This window comes from Phyllostomus discolor, chromosome 10 (genome assembly GCF_004126475.2).
Source record: "Phyllostomus discolor isolate MPI-MPIP mPhyDis1 chromosome 10, mPhyDis1.pri.v3, whole genome shotgun sequence".
Lineage (NCBI taxonomy): Eukaryota > Metazoa > Chordata > Mammalia > Chiroptera > Phyllostomidae > Phyllostomus > Phyllostomus discolor.
This window is the reverse complement of record NC_040912.2, coordinates 6,029,321-6,047,629: the sequence shown is the minus strand read 5'-3', so window position 1 is coordinate 6,047,629 and position 18,309 is coordinate 6,029,321. Positions and strand designations below refer to the sequence as shown.

At 54.3% G+C, this 18,309-nt stretch overlaps 1 protein-coding gene across 1 annotated transcript in view; it reads right to left on the bottom strand.

The window, feature by feature from the left end:
- The window catches only part of AOAH (acyloxyacyl hydrolase), a 126,413-nt gene that overhangs the window by 61,319 nt on the left and 46,785 nt on the right, over nucleotides 1-18,309 (bottom strand). The window contains exons 6-11 of the mRNA XM_036010406.1: nucleotides 17,544-17,614; nucleotides 13,983-14,043; nucleotides 12,833-12,903; nucleotides 11,959-12,007; nucleotides 9,681-9,729; nucleotides 7,692-7,786 (exon numbers count right to left, since the gene is read on the bottom strand). Of these exons, the coding sequence (XP_035866299.1) occupies nucleotides 7,692-7,786; nucleotides 9,681-9,729; nucleotides 11,959-12,007; nucleotides 12,833-12,903; nucleotides 13,983-14,043; nucleotides 17,544-17,614 (396 nt within the window). The remainder of the gene's footprint in view (nucleotides 1-7,691; nucleotides 7,787-9,680; nucleotides 9,730-11,958; nucleotides 12,008-12,832; nucleotides 12,904-13,982; nucleotides 14,044-17,543; nucleotides 17,615-18,309) is intronic.

The following is an 18,309-nucleotide window of genomic DNA, read 5'->3' as shown; positions in this document are numbered from 1 at the left end:
CTCCTGCTTATTCCTCTCGAGCATTTATGTTCTCAGGAAACTGATCTCAAATGTCCCTTAAGTGCACATATGTGGGAAGGCTTGATAGTTACCAAGAAAAAATGTCCCAAGTTTGTCAAGAGCATCGGAAACCTGGTGAGTATTAAGTCAAGTATTTCATTGCTTCAAAATCTCTTCCGATTTTATCAGTGACATAAAAGTGTTTTTGCAAGTGTTTTTATGTCATACTTGCCATGTGTATACTCTTTTGGGGGGAATATTTTTATACGTTATTACTCTGTGTGTGTGTGTTTCTATGCATTGAGAAAGCCCTCTGGTTCTCATTTTTAATGTATATTTAGTAAACACACATACTTTGGCTTTGGGGATAGTTTAAGGCTTAGCTTCAACAAGCGGCTTACAGTTGGGTTCCTTTAAGCCACCTCCGGCGTGAGAAGGAGACATGGATCCCTCCCACATCCGTCAGTTCTTCCCGCCGACAAAGGGAGCACTTCGGTGCCTTGGCTACACCGTCTGCCTCCGAGCCGTCCCCACCCAGCAGCGCTGGGACAATGTGCACAGTGGGTTCCCCTTTCTAGCACCCTTAACTGAGTTAGACCTACAGAGCTTATTTTCAAATAATACAAAGTCACTTGGAGGGAATGGCAGCTCACTGTTGATGGAAACAGATAGGAAAAATAGCGTCATTATTAGGCTGAGTGAAATAAGCCAGTCAGAGAAAGACCACAACCATGATCTTACTCATGTCTGGAATCTAATGGACAAAGTAAGCTAACAAACAGACTAGAAACAGCCTCACCGATACGGGGAGCAGACCGACAGCCCTCAGAAGAGAGGGGATTGGAGGGGCTGGGTGAAGGGATTCAGCGGAAACAACAGCAGCAACAAAAACAAAACAGACACAGACTATGGTAGGGCACTGCCAGAGGGAAAGGGGGTAAGGGGAGTGGAAGAGGGCGGAGGGAGAATAAATGGTAGTGGCCATCTTTCCCTCCTGTTTCTCTTTTTCTGGGAGTCAAGCCTAGCTAGTGAAGAGCACGGGATGAGTGTTTCGGAGATAAGTACTGAAACGACACGTGGCCCTGCACAGGCACCTGCACACGCCCCCGCCCTGGCTGCGCCGGGGAGCGGCGGCCACATAGAACAGCGTGGGCTCCCTGCCCACCTGCAGGTTCCCCTTCCAGTGCGGCCCGGCAGGTGAGGCTCTGGGAGGATGCGGGCAGAGGGCATCGTCTGGCTCCGGCCTCTGGGGTCTCAGGCTGCCCTGGATTGGGTAGCCCTGTTCTCACAAGCAAGTGTAACTCTCTGAGTTTGAGTTGTAAACCCCAGAATCCCATGAGCAGTGGAATGAGTCTCACACTGAGGTTCCTGTAGCTCTATAATGAGAGAGGGGGGGGGGCACATTACGTGCCAACCTGTGATGGGAACATCAGGCAGCTGCGGTGCCCACCGTCCACAGGGGCACAGACGACAGATACTTCCCAGCCGGTAACCTCAAAGACTTTCCTTAATCCCTCTGTGTCTCAGTGTCTTTATAAAATGGACTGCTAACAGCTCCTGTCTATCTCACTGGGTGGCTGAGAGGATTTGAGAAGATAGGCTACACACAGAATTGTAAGTGCTCAATGAAAGTTCGCTCGTAGAGATACAGACGGGGAGATCCAGGGCACCGAGTCAGTCTGTAGCGGAGATACCTATCCCAAAGGCGGGGGCTCAGGGAAGGAATCTTAAAAGAACTGGGACCTATGTGAGTTCTGTAAGGTTTTGTAAGAGGAAGCCAGGCAAAGGGTTTAAGAGTCGCCAATGCCCCATGCAAAGCCCCAAGGCTCGATTCATAATATTATGTACAGGGAACACCAGCAACCTCCCCTTCCAAAATAAGTGAACTCCCCAAACACCAAGGAGACCAGTTGTGTATTGCTATGGAATAAGTTACCCCTCAACTTAGCAGCTTCAAACACACGACACGCAAGGTGGCCGGGAGCAATAGCAACAACTGCTCGGCTCCGAGGATGACGCCTGTCCAACGCACATGTGAACTTCAGCTTGAGCTAAACAAGTCGTTTTCAGGGAAAAGGCAGAGCATTTCATCTTTGACCCTGTGCCCGTTCAAAACCTTATGAGGGAGTGAAGAAATAGTCAAATAAAGAATTATAGCCAAACATGATCGGCAAAGATACAGCGGACTGTATGGCAGGTAATCACCTTTCATCATTTTGCCTGAAAAGAGCTTTTTTTATTATTCTGTTACCTTGTCCGCTCCTCCTAGTTTCCCCCTTTCCCCTGTTCTATTATTTATTCTTCGAGCTCTAACCCCATAATTTATTTATTCAATGAGTGAGTGGAGAGACGCATGCATCTAGCCGCCCCGCGCCAAATGAAAATGCACGGCACAGTTGGGCTCGACCAAACTCGGTTCCTTTCATCATCATTTGCGGAGCGACTGGGGAACTCCAACCAAATTCATGAAAGGGAGAAAACAGGAGCTTAAAATGTCCTGCTCTTACAGAGATAATCTCGCGTCGATTCTGTTGTGGGGCCTTTGAAACAAGTTCCTTCACAAACAGAAGTGACTCCTTGGAGTGCCGGACACAGGCCAGTAGGGGGCGTGGCAGTAAGGCTGACTCCACACGCCTTCATCTGGTTTTGTGAAGCTTGGGTTGTTTCTGAAGCAGGTGGGCTGCCGTTTTCTGGGGCGAGGTGGTTTTTCTTGTTTTTGAGAGTTAGTGTCTGGAATTTGGCTCCGGAAGGAGCCCGAGGCCCCCCGTGGACTCCAGAGGTAAGGAGATGGGAAGCAGTGACTGGGGCCTAAACATGGCTCCTGCACCCCAATCCCTCGCTCGTGTAAAATGGTCGCATTTTCTTCCTCCTGCGCCTTTCATCTCACGCCGAGAAGCTGTCACAACCCCCAGCTGCTTCTGTTCTCCTGACTCGCACATGTCTCAGCCCTGGGTCACTGCCACAGCCTCTGGCCAGGGTCCCTGCCTCCTCCCTGTTATGACCGTTCAGCCCTGCCCTTGTAGTGGGAGAGCAACCGTAGACAGTGTGTGAGTAAGGGAGCACGCTGCATTCCAATAAAACTTTATTTACAAAAGCAGGTGGAGGGGTGCATCTGGCCTACGGGCTGTTGCTGACCTCTGCTCTGGGGTTGCCCAGACTCGCTTTGCCTCTGGGCTCCTTGTTTAACTGCACTGTCTGGGGTAAGCCAGCTAACCTCTCCGAGGCATCTGTAAAGTACGCACAGTAGGGCCATTTCCGTATTCAATGAGATAATACTAAGTGCAACGCCTAGCTGTTGGTAAAGACGTGGTGTTATTGCGTAGTATTATTATTAAAACTGTGAGTTTGTGTGTCTCTCTTCCCAACTAGATGTGAGGCTCCTTGAGGTTAGACACTGCTTTCCACATCCAGGGCCGCGCTGCCTGTTCTTACCTATCGTCTCTGCCTTCGGTGCTGGGGGTCCCGCAGTGTCGGCTGGGCACGGGCCGTCCACCCAGGGACTGCATCCGCGGCCCTGCTGCCCTGCTGCAGCGGGGGGTGGCCATGTGACTCGGTTCAGAACAATGGCGTGTGTGGGTATGCTGTGTGCCACCCCTGTGCCAAGTTCTCCCACAGGGTAGCCCTTTTCCTTCCCCACGGGTGGCAGGTGGTAAGAGCGGGAGCAGCCACCTGGGACCCAAAGGTGGCAGCTGCAAGTTGGCGGTGGTCTATCTGTCCTCCAAGCCCTGGGCTGCCTTCCTCGAGATGACTACGAGAGGAAAGCACGCTTCCATCTGAAGTCACTGAGTTTGGGGACTCTCTGTCCCGACGGCTGAGCCTGTCCCCTGCTTGCTCGGGTCCGGTCTCCTAAGGAGGAGTGACCTGCTCGGCCTTCCTTCCGGCTCGCACCGTGTTCCTGGCGGGAGACCAGGGCCTCTCTGCTCCTTCCCGACTTCCTTTGCGTTGGGCTCTTCACCCTTCGGCCCTCGCATTCGTGGCTCAGGGATGCTGATCTCAGTTTCTGCCCCTGGAATTGTTGGACCTTGTGTTTCATAATGATGCCCCTGATTTTCCTCCAGGAATTACGGATGGCTCATCCATCCGACCAATCCTGCAGCCGTTGCCTTGAGTAGTAAATCTTCAGGAAATCATACAGAAGCCAGTCTCGACCCCAGGCACTTGGTAAGGGCCGAGATGGTTACCCTCTGTCCCTTTCACCACCTCCAAGGAATGTCTTGGAGGGAATTAGGCAGGTGAACGAACCAATGAATGGTGCATAGCAATCACTTCCCGCCATCCAAAATGATTTTTAAATGTCGGAATTTCCTCTTTCCTCGTTTCCAGCGGAGCTGAGATACTAAGTGTTCCCCTGTGATAAGTTAGTCCCAGGGGACCCCTTTTGTGGCTGGGGAACTCGAGGGAGAGGGGAGCAATAGATACAATTATGTAGGGGGCAGGCGACTGACCTCCAGTCTTGCACACACACTGGGTAGCACAGGTGTTAGTGGGTCCTGCTGCCTGCCCACGTGGCTGTCTCCACCCGTCGTGCTGGGGAGCAGGCCTGTGGGCACTTATAACAAATGCCCTTCAGAAGCATGGAGCTTAAAATAATTGCCTCTTATAGTTTTTCATAATACCGAGGGTTTGTCTTTTTAATTCTCTCAGGCGGCAGTGAGGGCTAAGATCATTGATGTTTCCAGAAGAATGAGTCCATCAGCGCATCCTGCTTCGCTGGCAGGTAAGACACCCACGGGTTCACCTCGGGCAGGAGCAGCGGGGCATGGATGGATCAGGACTTGAGGCCACAGGCCACCTGCCATGTGCCCCCGAACAGGGAAAGAGCAGAGAGAAACGTTCTGTCTCTTGTGGCCTGATCACTGTCGGAGGAAAGGATTGACCACGGCGAACACGGCTCTCTCTTCACACAGAATAAATGAGACGCAGTGAGGGTTCAGGTTCCTCTTCTTAGTGCTGAGTGCCTGTAACCCACCGGCTCACAAGCTGTTGGAGGACCATTTTTGCCCTGTTGTCCTAACCCACAACCTTCCCTCATCTTAAAAATTTCATACGAAATTAGGTGAGATAAATTTCCATATTTTACATGCACGATGAAAATCAACCAGAAATTTCTGCTTAATGGAAGATGTACGCGCACTGATGAGTTCAGGGGCCAGTTAGAGATGGACAGGGCGGGAGCGTGGATGCTCACGTGCCACGTTGTCTGCAGGCCAGCAGTCTCCAAACCCCGTCCACGAAATCCTCTCAAACTGAGGAACGAAGCGCGGGAGGACTTGAAAGACCGGAGCAGCCTCGTGCTCTCGGGCGAGCGTGCATTCTCGGCAGCCAGGTTAAGGGTTCGTTTTGTCCTTGACACAGCACAGATTTCCGTCTATGCCCACTGCCTGCCCTGCAGACAGCCGCCTGCCAGGGTCATGCTGAGATGTTATCACAGGGCAGGCGACTGACCGCCTTTGCTGGCGAGATAAACACGTGGGAAACTGTCCCCCCTCACCGCTCCCCCACCCTGTCATCCAGCGCTGGTGTCGTGAAATGCGGTCTTTAATATTTTGGAAATAATCGTGGAGCAGATGGGGACAGAGGCAGGAGGGCGGTGCCTGTCTCGGGCCTTGAGGGTCCCTCTACCTCCCTTTCTTTGTCAGATTTATCTTTTCAATTTGATTCAAGCAGCGATTGTTTTTCCAAAGAAAGGGGAAAAAGACAGTGTGAGAGCATGTTTGGATTGTTCTTTCTTTTCCTTCGCACTGTTTTGAAATTGAGGTCCTCTGGGGGCTGGGGCAGCTCACTGGGAGCCTGCTGGCTGAGGACGGCCATTGGCGAGAGGCTCCAAGGGGGAGAGGGCGGGACGGCCCGCCGGCCCCCAGCAGGGTAAGAGGCTCTTGCTTCTGGGGACCCACCAGGTCCCCTTTATCGAATTACAAGCATCTTTCCAAATGAGCACAGCCCTAATCTAATCGACTGTCAGCAGGCCTCCAGGGTGCCACGCTGCGTCACCGGAGGACGACGGCAGGAACGGGACAGAAAGGGCTGTGCCGGCGGGGCCCGAGGCTGTGGCTTCCTTAGCGATGGCACTGCGTTTGCAGAGGCACCTTTGGCTTTTCGGGGCAAACGCACGTGCGTGGTCTCACCGGGAGCTGCCGTTTGCTTGTCTGTATTCCCCACAGGCCTGAGGCTCCCTGAGGACCTGGGCTTTTCCCACCCCGTCACCCCTGTGTCATTAGCCCCTGTCCCCGGGCTCGGCACACAGTAGGTCCTGGGCTAGTGTTTGGAGATCGGTTGTGTACATGTGCTCCAAGTATTTAAAGCTGTGCGGCCAACACAGGAGGCAGCTGAGCTCAACACACCTCACAGGTGCCCGCGAGGCATGGTACCATGTTCAGAGAGAACCGGAATACTTCTTGAAACACTTTCATCTCAGGGAGACGTACACCTGGTAGGTCTTCCGAGTCTCTGGCAGCCCGAGCAGGCGTTTCTGCGGCCCTCGCGTACGAGAACGCCTGGGCCGCGTGTCCGACCCACTCTTCCGTCCTCAGGGCTCTACAGAGGCCGCGCCACGGTTTTCTGAAACGTAGAGTTAAGAGATGTGTCTGGTGCCGAGAGGAGTTCTCCTCCACATCTGTACCCTGGTTAGTTGTCTGCTGGGCAGAACGATCGCAAGATTTTCCCTCCCCCTTGGAATAAAAAGAAAAGGCAGGACGTGATGGAGAGAGAGGCTGTCGTACGCTTGGGCCCGGCGCTCAGTGGGGTGCAGGGTTGAAGACAAAGACGGCCTCGACTCAAGAAAGTTGCCTTTTATTATCTGTTTGGTCGCCGTTTCCCCTCTGCCCGGTGTTCTCTCCTTCCTGGTTTCCCGTTCCATCCCAGGACCCACCCGCATGCCTCTTCTGCGAGTTCCAGAATTCTCCCAGCTGGCTGGCTGGCTTGCCCTTCAGTTTTTTGTGTTGTGCACTACCGAGGGCTGGCCAGGAGTGCCACTGCGTTCTCACGCGGGTAGTCACTGTTTCTGCTAAAAGGGGTCTTCCGTGATCTTACAGCATTCTCTTTGCATGGCTACAATGGACTCTCGACTGTTGCTGAGAATCTGAACTTAATATTTTACAAAATGTCACTCTTTCCCTACAGCAAGTGTTTTCAAGCAAACACTCTCCTTTTGAGATCGTGAGTGTTTTTTTACACGCCCAGGTATTTCTGGGCTTGCTCATTCTGCACGGGAAGGTCTATGTTTGCCGGGTCTGGGGGCGTGGGAGAGGTTCAGGGAGGGTTTACCTAGGTTCACGTCGGATTTCTTCAGTCTGAGAAGAAGGGGTCAACAGAGAATCGGTGATTTCTGTACTTCAGTGTCTCTGGATCAGAGTTTCGCCTTTCTAGGAGAGGTGCAAGGGAACCGCACCCAGAGGTGCTGTAGGACAACGCTTTCCCATGGGCCGTAGTGTCCTTTCCGCCAGGCAGGGGCACCGTTGCCCTCTCGGATGGACGTGCTGGCTCCTGTGCTGAGCCTGTTACGCTGACGCCGCCCCCCCCCCCCCCCCCATTTCTTACCACGTTGTCCGAAACGGAACTGAACTGGAAAGGATGTGCCCTTCCCGGCAGACTTTACTGAGCAGGGAACTTCACACCTGTCATGTGTAGAGAGAGCAAGGGGAAACAAACCCACGGGCCAGCGCGTCAGGGTGGTCGCTGCCGACGCGACTTACCAGGGACATCTTCGAGGCTGTGATCCACTCAGGAGGGATGTGAAAGTGAGCCCCGGCCGAGTCTCCCAGCAGAACGATGCCCCTGGGCTGGGAACCTGGGTGGCACAATGGACCTGCATTATTTATGCTCCCAGGTGGTCTGACACCTCCAGACTGAGTGGTCAGGGGAGCAGATACCCTGGCGCGTGTTCCGTGCCCAGAGCATTGTAGCAGTGAGGCACGGCCACCTTTTGCGTGTTGCGGGGTGGGGGTGGGGGGCATAGCATTTCGGAGCCAGATGAGATTCCTAGGCCATGGAGATTGCGAGCTAGGCTGTGCCGGTGAAGGTGTGTTTCCTAGCTCATAACACAAACTGCCGTGAGCTATCCCGAGGGAATGATGGATGAACAAATGGGTCAGAACTTCCTGTGAACTCAGAAACATGCCCCACAGTTTGGTTCTGGAAATTGCTTCTTGGAAAACATACTAATTTCTGTGATAATTCACTTTAAGAATTACTGATCTCATGGAGCAATTTTGACTTATTAAAGACATCATGACCCTTAAAGCTCTTAATCCGGATACTCATATACAAAAAAGCACTGGATGGGCGACCCTGACTGATCAAGGGTGAGGTGGAGAAATGAAGGTCTCCGTGCAGCCCGCTGTGTTTGGAGGTTAAGAATCACGTAATCTGTGACTCTGGGGCCCACCTGCACAAATCATCCACCCATGGGTGATGCCTGCGCTCTTCCAAATCCCTTAAGGTCCTGGAAGAATGCATTGACGCCTCCCAGAATCAGAGAGGAAGCTTCCTTCCTCCATCTCCAACCAGCCCCCCCCATAGGGGGCACCCTCCTGCCCCCTACCCCCACCCCAGAGGGCCATCAGCCCCACTTCAGCTGCTTCCTGTCTGGGGCCTCTGTGACAGTACCTGGCCACACGAATGGTGACAGAGAAGGCCCAGGACATCCGGCAGGGGTTGGGATGTGGGGAATTCAACAGGCTTCCCACAGTGTCCCCAGAGCCTTGTGCCAGGATTTCACTTAGATTGGAGTTTATTTATTCACCAGTTTATTGGTGCATTTATTCTTTAATTCATCCAACAAGCACTCCTAAACTCGTAACTATGGGTTGGGTCTTTATATTTTCGGCCTCCTTCCTGCCCTTCTGCCCCTCTGAGAGCTTAACTGTCCTTATTATACCTTAAGTCGACTGGGGGCAAGGACTGTATCATGTTTGCTCATGAAAACTCAAAGCCAAGGACAGCTCTTGGTACTTCATAGAAATAGACATTCAGCAAATACCTGTTGAACGAACGCATGCTTGAGTGAATGAATGAAATGCTTTAAATGTGAGGGAAAACTATTGCCTAAACACAGAACGGTGATGCTACCACAGGTTCTTATTTGGGCATCTCTGCAGCACCTTTCCAGTGATATGTGGGCGGTAATAGGTTTTTCCTAACAGCCCCGGGAGCCCGGATGTCTGAGGCATTTAGGCATTTAGAATGCAGAGCTTCGGCTCAGCTCCTTTTGGGAACCCCAATGGCTGCCGCTTGGAGGTTTCCCGTGAGTCATCCCGGTGTCTTTAACCGGATGGCACAGGGACTCCATCAGTTCAAGCCCAGACATCTGAGCTTGCCGTGTAAAACACAGAAAAGATTAAAAACAATCCCCTCCATTTATTTTCTTATTTGGAGAAGTGCTGGATTTCAGTTACTCTGTTTTCTTATGCTGCGGCTTTTTCTAACGTTATCATTCAAGCTCCTGATTCTCAGATAAGGGAAACAAACAAAGTCAGTTTCGCTTTCTCTAGATTTTTGCCTCCTTCCTCTAGAATCTTTTTCATATCTCCTTCGGATTTGTCAGGGAAAGAAATGCAAATTGGCCAAGTTTAGGTTGTGGCATCAGGCCCTTCCTTGCTTGGGTGGTCTATTCCCTTCCGTTTGACTCAGACCAGAAGAAAACACCCCGTTGTAATAGCCAAATGGGCTTTGACAGCTCCTACCTTCGCAGAATTTCTTCTCATAGGGAATCCCATCTTTTGGATCAACACCCTGTACAGGAGAAATGATGGGATTAGCGGTTTGTTTTTGAATTTATGACACAGACACACTAAATCCCCCCCCCAAATGGCCCTACAGGTACAGAAACAAATCAGTAGATAAACCCTGCGAAGTCTCTCGCGTCCTTCCTCCCGCACAGCCACCCTCCGCGCAAGTGAGTCCGGCTTTACGGAGCTGGTCTCCAATGACAAGCATTGATACTCCTAGAGCTGCGGCCCGCCATAGGGCTGATTTTGCCCCCCACCCCCACCCCAAGGGACATTTGGCACTGCCTACACAAAATTTTGGTTGTTGCAATGGCGGGGAAGGGGGAGGGAGCTACTGGCACCTGGCAGGTAGAGCAGAGATGCTGTGGGACAGCCTGCAGTTTACGAGGCAGCGCCAACAATCAAGAATCATCCCACCCAGATGTCACCATGCCGACGCAGAGACACCTGACCGTGAGGGCGGGTCTGTGAGGGGGCCCGAGTTGGCGTGACCGAAGGGCTTCTGCACACCCCACGCAGAGGCTGTCCCCGGTGGGGCGGCTGGCCCTTGGGAGGTTACAGCAGAGTCTGGGTGACTCTAAGGGAAAGCTTTCAGATATATATGGATATACACGCATATTTTTGTTTTCTGTTTTCTGTTGCTTGCCACACTGTAGTCTGGAGAGCACTGGCGCACCACTAGATAGTGACCGTTGTATTCATTCTGAGACAAAAGTGCTCGGTGGTCTTGGGGGCTCCGATGCACGTTACAGCACCAGGCGTGCTGAGGAGTCCAGGAGCAGACGGAACTGTCCAGGTGTCTCCAGCCCAGTGCTCCCTGAACGGGACTGCAGACCCCTCCCCCCGCACCTGTTAGCATCACCTCAGCACTGGGGTCCTGGGGAAGCTGTTCGGGAAGTAGTAGGCTGGATGGCTGTAAAAGCCCCTCTGAGTGTATGATTTCGAGAGCCTGTGAGTCGCTCTCCCTCTGTGAGAAGGGGCGGGTGTGAAGGTCTTTCTGCCGTGACTGCCTTGGTCCCTGTGCTCCTGGAGGATTTCCATCGGTCGAGCACCGTCTCCTGCCAGCTGTCCTTACCCAGGTGGCACGGCATGTCAGAAGCAGGGACGGGGCCACGGAACAAGGATAGCAGCCTCACACACCCATCAACCCCCTCTGTCCTCTAACGTGACACTTTAGCTGGAGTTTACCGGAACAAGAGCTGCCTTGGGGGTCTTGGCACCATAAGATCTCGCGGACATGCCTTCTCCTCCTCATGAAAAGACAGTGCAACTGGAGGGTGGGGAGGCCTAGGGTGCAATCTGTCCTTTTTTACCACACCCCAGACGCCATGGACCGTCAGTGTCCTAGAGACAGGGAAATATTTAGAAATGTTCCCCAAGTCATCCGAGCAGATCCCTGAGGCAACTCTTCAGAGGCCATTTATCTCGAAGCCGGGGAATCTTAAGCATCAGGGCTCCTCTTAGCACAATCCCTGCTTCTGAGGGTGCTGGGAGCAGCTGGGAGCCACAGAGTGTTCTGGGTGGAGAGGAGAAGCCAGGCTGCCTTTGGGACATAATTTCCACATAACCATTTGTGAGAAATCCGGAAAGAGATCTCCAAAGAAAGGGCCTGCATTTCTCAGGCTCCAGTAACTGGTTAGAATTTTTTTCATTGTTCTAATCACCGGTTTAGTCTACACTTGATGGTATATCTGTAACTGGGTGTTGAGGACCCCTCTCATCACATAAGCTCTAGGCCCCAGGAAACCTGGGTCCTCAGCCACCACTGTCCTCACCTGCGTGTTTGGTGGGCTTTCCCCCTCCAATCCCCTGTCTCTGTCCGGACACGGCAAACCCATCACTCCCAGGGGCCTGGGCCCCCAGAGCTGGACGCCCCACGGTGCGGTCAGTACAGCGCACGGTCCACACTGCCTGACTCGCCCCAAGAACCTGAAGGAAAGCGGCTGCAATGACACGGTGACAGCCCTCGCTTCGCTCTAGCAGACATTTGGGTCGCTGTGAAGCTTTGCTGATGCTGCTCTCCATTTAATTTCAGACTGTTCCGAGAGGACGAGGAGGTGAGGTGTGGGTGGCCCTCGGCAAGGCTTACGGGGAGGGGCTCTGACAGCAGGGGCCCCACCTCCTGTGAGGACAGCACAGCTTTGGCCCGTCGTCCTCTTCCTCAGACGTGACAAACACAGATAAGGAGCGGGGTCTCGGGAGGGCAGGCCCAGGTTTAAGTGCACGCGCTTACCCAGATGCCGTTGCAGTTGGAGTCCCGGTGCGCGTCCCAGTTGTCGGGTCTGGGGAGAAAATGTCAGCATTGGTCTTTGACACACATGCTTGTCCCCCAGCACCGTCAGCTCCGTGGGTGAATGCCCCATGAGCTCTACCTAGAGTGTCACTGAGAGACAGCAGGCTGTCCTGCTGTGGCATTTGGAACCTCTGCTTGGCCCTTCGGCCATTATCCCGATGAGGGGCATTGCCTGGAAATGCCGGCCCGACCCCGCCTTCTCACGGTTGACGCTGTCCCCTCACTGCTTTGCTGTGGGCCAGCGCCAATGGGCGGACTAGAGGAACCTGCAGTCCGCTTTATTGGGGTAGCTGACGCCATTAAAACGGCGCCCCTCGAGTCCCTGACACCTGGGTGCTTTGGCACCGTGGTCACAGAGAAGGTGACGTGTCCAGTGTTTTGAAGGGAGAGGAGTGATTGGCTAAACAGCAGCCCAGGACTAGAATGTGTTGTGGTTGTCACTCACTGGGGCCCTCCCCTAAGTCCTGGCGGGAGGGGTGACTGTTCCCCCGTGTGAGCCTCGGGCAGGTGGCTGGGAAGACGCCCAGGGCGAGCCGTTCCTCCCACTAGACTGTAAGCTCCACGGAGGAGGAGGCGGCCAGTTGCCCTTCTGCTCAGCGCCCAGCAGGGTGCAGCAGGGCTGGCGGTCCGCGGGTGCTCGGGAGTCTTTGGCGGAAAAAGGATGTTCTTGTTTCACCGAGCTTTGCCTTAATCAGGCGGGATGGGGGCCCTTCTCTCTGGGAGGGTGAACCCCCAGGGCTGGGGAAAGGGGTGATGCTTCCTGCCTCCTTTCAGAAGGCAGTTTTCTGGGCCAGTGGCCGGCAGAGACGCTTACCTCCTGCCCGGGTACGCCCTCTCGTCGCTGTCGTTGCAGTCCCGTCCCCGCCAGTGGTAGCCGCGCAGAGTCTGAAACCCAGGAGCACGGGAGAAGGGTCAGTCCTGCCGGACCTTCACGGGGAGGGGCGGTCAGAGCTGCCTGGGGGACTGGCCTCGGCCGTCTGTAACCCGAACACAGCTCAGGAACACTGGCGATCGCTAAGGACGCTGAGGGGATGATGATAAAATACAATGGGGGTGGGGGTGAAACGTGCCATAGCACCAGGGCCAACAGCAGGGGGCAGTGTGTGCATATGTGAGTGTGTGTGAACGTGTGTGTACACACTGCTGGGTGTGTGCCTGTATGTGGGTGCATGGGGGATGCACATGTGTGAATATGTATGCACGCAGGCACGTTGCACACACATGTGGTTATGCACGCACATGTGTACATATGTGTGTCTGAGCACACATGTCTCTGTGCATGCCCACCACCTATAGGACCATCCAACTCCCTGAGCTTTCTGTGCCAGTCACCAGTCTTGTGGGGCTTTCATCGATTAGTTTATTTGCTCAAACGATTAATCATTTTACTGGATAATTAAAAATCTCTAGCTAAACTGGTTAATTACGTGGACTTATTACATGTCAGGCCCGTCTGACTTAAAGAATCAGGAGTCATGACAATGTCAGGCAATGCTCTCAGTTCCCTGTCCCCAGGCGGGCGGTCCGAGACCTCGGCAGCTTCGGGCTCTGGGACACGTTTGGGGCTTGTTGCTTTCACAGAGGGCGTCCCGATGCCCTGACAGCTCTACATCAAACGTGCCCAGCTGCACGCTCTCTCTCACACACTCACACTCACTTTGAAAAGGGTTACTTGAAGTAGGTGTAAGAATTTCCAGAGTAATTCCCAACACCTTTCTGGATAATTTCAATCCCCATGGAGGTTTCCAGCTATGAATGGCCTCAGGAAACCCAGACCCAGGCCTAAGACCCGCCTCGGTGGTCTACGCGTTATTACGATGCCACAAAGCCCATAAACACTGTGAAACGGTGTACTGTCAGATTACAAATGCACTCAAGTGGGATTCCGCGCCGTCTTATCAAGGAGACTTGTGGGAAGAGCGGCAGGAGCCTGCGGCCATCTGGTTGCCATCAGCCATACTCACTGGGAACGGGCTGTGTTTGTCTGCGTCAGCATCCTTGAACGGCACGGAATTCTCTATGCTCCTGCAGGAGAGAAAACAAAACACCTGGTGAGCCGAGGCAAAGAGGGAAACTGTGAAAGCAAACTCAGACATTTTCAGACGTGGCTGTTTGGCGTTGACACGACAGAAGCCCATTCTAAAAATAAAATAAGGAGCACCAGGCAAACTTGGCCCATCTCTGCTCTCCGCCCGCGGAGCTCTTCCCGCTCTGCCACTTGACTCGCCCCCGGCGGGAAGGCAGGTCGCTGAACCGAGGCTTTCATGGGCGCGGGGCCCGTTGTTGAGATTCCCCTGGGAGGGCGACCGAGTTTGGGTCCCGTCAGCGGGCTCAGCACTCGCGGTTGATCTTGGGCCATTTCATACACCATTCCGTGATGCAAGTCATTTCTTAAAACTCTGCTCTTGAAACTTAGGCTGAGGATCTTGAGGCATAAGATAGGAGGTTCTGTTTGTATTTATGTGACATAATACATGTGTAGGCGTATGCGTTTGGAAAGTAAACAAGAAGAATAGGTTGTTAAGAGGGGACCCTCCTGATTTAGCATGGTTACAATCAAACACGGACAGTGTGCCCAGGCCAGGTGGCTCAGCTGGTTGGAGCGTTGTCCCGTACACCAGAAGATGATGGGTTCCATGCCCCATCAGGCCACGGACTTAGCTGCGAGTTTGATCCCCTGAGAGGCAACCAACTGATGTTTCTCTCTCACCTCAATGTTCTCTCTCTACCCGCCTTCCTCTCTTTCTAAAATCAATGAAACCTACCCTCAGGCGAAGATTAAAAAGAACAGGCAGGGTGTAGGCACTGTGAGTTCTGATCAAAACAAAACAGCAACAAAAACCGAAAACTTGATTGCCCTGTGGTGGGAATCTGGTATCCTACATACCTTTTTTTTTCCAGTGAAGTAATGCCTTCTCTCTATTTATTTCCCCGTTTATTCACCGAGTCCCTACTAAGTGCTAAGCACAGTGGCAGGAACTAGGGATAAAAGGTTTACTAAGAAATGGTATCTTCACGCCCCCAGAGCTGGGGGCGCAGCGACAGAGCAGGGCAGGGAGACCAGCGCCGGTGAGCCTGGAGTACCGTGGGGGCCGAGTGCCTACAGTTAGGCTGGGAGCTGGAAAGCTTCCCACCGGTGGGGACCCCTCCAATGTGTTTTGAAGGCCTTTAGACCAGACACGATGGGGGCAGGGAGGGGCACAGGACAGGCCGGGCATTGCTGCCGGAGGGGATTTCACGGAAGGATTCGTCAGGAGAAGACACGGTATGTCCGTCTCTGCCACCTGCTGACTGTGCCGGTGGGCCAGGCGTTTCCAGTGCCAGAGCCCTCTTGCTCACCTAAAAGTGGGGCCGAGAGTCGAGGGACAGACAATGTGGCGTCTCTGAGCCTGACCCTTGGGACCTGGCTGCTGGACTCGGACAGCAGAGGTATCCTTGACTAGCTCTGTGACCTTGGGCACGTGGTTTCACCTCTCCAGAAAATGGGACGACACTGGGGGCTGCCCTACAGGGCTGCACTGACAAAAGTCCCTGCGGCGAGGACAGTGCCAGGTACCTTTCGGTTATCATCATGGATGCGGAGCCACGGGTGGTTTTGCAGGACAAAAACGAGGCTGCAGTTGAATGTGCTTCGTCAACCACAGAGCACTGAATAAAGCTGACCTGGTGCAGATTAGACTTGAACCACAACGAGTTTTAGGAAGAAGAAAATATGCTGCTTTTGCTTTTTCCTGAAAGAAGCATTTCCCTTCTACATTGGGCCAGGAAAATTCCCTGCCTCAGATGCTCTGGAAATCAGCCTTGCAAAGGAGGTTCCATTGAAGAGTCGTCGCATTGGGTGCTGTGGGTCCACGTTTGATGTCCAACACCCAGTGAAGCTCTCAGCAGGGAGGGGCCAGGGGCCTCCCTTCCATGAAAGCTGGGCATGAGGAAGCGATCGGGGCCCAGGGAGCTGGATGCATCTCTGCCCCCCTGCATCCACTTTCTGTCCGGTACTTCCCACCGCCCCTTGCCCCCATGTCCTGGTGCTTGCTCTCTGCATCCACCCCCATTCATGAAAACAGGTGCTGCCCCTTTATGGGACCCAGGCCAGCACTGCTCACAGCTGGTTTGCAGGAGCTGATGTGGCCCATGAACCAGGCAAAGTTCTTCAGCTCTTGGATCCCTAAGAGGCTCTGCACGCAGGCCAGAAGCCTCCCTCCCCCTCTCGCGAGAAACGTCCACGGCAGACGGGTGGTGTGCAGTGGATTAGGTTCTGCGGAGCTCAGGGGAGGAAGGGCGGCGGAATGCGGGACACGTGACTCTGTCTTGGCTGAACTGTGTTCACCGACGAGCTACGTTGAAGCTCTAACTCCTAGTGCCTGTGAATATGGCCTTATTTACACAGAGGGTTTTGCAGATGTTATCACGTTAGGATGAGGTCGTTAGAATGGGCCCTAGTCCAATATGGCTGGCGTCCTCCTAGAAGCGAAGATGGCCGTACGGAGTTGGAGGCAGAGGCTGTAGGGATGCAGCCGGGGACACCGAGGGTTGACGGCCACCGGCAGAGGCGAAGGGGCAGGGAAGGATGAGACCCAGAGCCTCAGGGGCATCTCAGAGGGGCCTGCGGCCTCCAGGACGGGGAGGGAACGCACTTCTGCTGTTCTCAGCCAGCCGGGTTGTGTGTTTGACTGCAGCGACCCTAGGAGACTCATGCAGCCCCGCAGCCTGCCCTGCCTCTGGGCGCTGTCACCCGCAGGCCGTCAGAGTGAGAACGAGGCCGGGCTAAAATCGGCTCACCTGACAGACAGGGCCTGCCTCCCGAAGAGCAAGGAGGAAAGCCACAGGCCCCGGAGCGGACGGTGTGCTCCCAGGGACTGCCCCGCAGCGACAGAGCGCGATGTGGGGAGCATCACATGGACCTGCAGCTGCCACAGACTGGCCCCGGGATAGAACGTGAGTGAGCTCTGGGATGGGGGGGTGGGGGGTGGGGAGGTGGGACCGAGACCACGGTGGCCCAGAGAAATGCGGCACGCCCCCACTAGGTCCCAGGCCAAGCAGCCTGTGTTAAAATCATTTCCGAGTGATTCTGAGGGGCAGCCCTGATTTATCATGCACCTTAAATGTAGGCATGGGGAAACAGAGACTCAGAGACACTAAGTGGCTCAGGAGACAGCATCGCCCAGGAGCCAAGAATGTGGGTGTCCCCGAAGAACAGGTGTGGCCCAGCACACCTGGATGGTGGGTCTCCCGGGTCCTCGGTGGGTGGGAGACACGGCTTCGCCCGCAGCCTGTGTCCCTGCCTTGCGAGGAAGGCAGGTCTCGAGGTGCAAAGATACCCAAAGATACCGGTATTGGGTATGTTTCTAAAGGAATTTGGTTGGAGCTCATTTGTCCTCTGGGTTCCGTATGAGTCGCGAGCAGGGAGCACCTTCCCTTTCAGGGAGATGCTTTGCCCCCTTGAAGGTGGTGTTGGTCATTAGAAACAGGGGCAACCAGAGCTGCCCCCCGGGCAGTAGTCGGAAGGGTAGAGGTCGAATACATACGATTTAATCTCCTGGCAGATCTTGGTCAAGAACGGGAGTGAACAAATGTCCGAACTGCTTCTGGGATGCTTCTGGAGGGGAAACAAAAGAACAAAAAGAGTTGTTTAGCTCAAGGAATGGCTCCCCAGTTTCCAGAGGCCCTCCCTTTCCTGCTGGCTCCAGAGCTGGGATTTCGGAATCCCCCTTTCTCCAGAACCTGGGCCACCCCAGTCAACTAAATTCACCTCTCATGCCTGGCCCCACACTGCGTACTGGCTCCAACCTGAGCCTGGGTTCAGGCTCCTCCCCCCTCTGGTTCAGGCTCCTCCCCCCTCCGGAGGGCAGCCCCTCCCTCCCGCCCTGCCACCAGCATTCCCACCTTCCCCTGCGTGCCACCGCCCCCCGTCCTTCCCCAAGGGCCCGGCCCACTTCGGGCTGATCTACGCAGACAACCAAATTCCTCTTCCTCACTACACTCCAGTGCGTTGGAAAAGGACTTGAACATGAAGGATGTTTCCAGTAAAACCATTCCCTCCCGTTAGACGGATGGGAAGCAGCAGCCAGGATGGTCCCCCCCACCCCGGGATGGGGCAGAGGACAGCGCAGGCGGAGAGCGGAGGGACTGCGGTTTCCTAAGCCTCTCCAGCTCTGCGACACGTGAGAAGCCCGGCCTTTGGCTAAGCAGTGCCTCTACGCTGCTTCCCCCAGAGGAAAGGAAAACACGACAGGGCAGACTAAGTTAGGGGTGACCGTGTATCGGTGAAGGGAGAGACGCTGCCGACTGCCA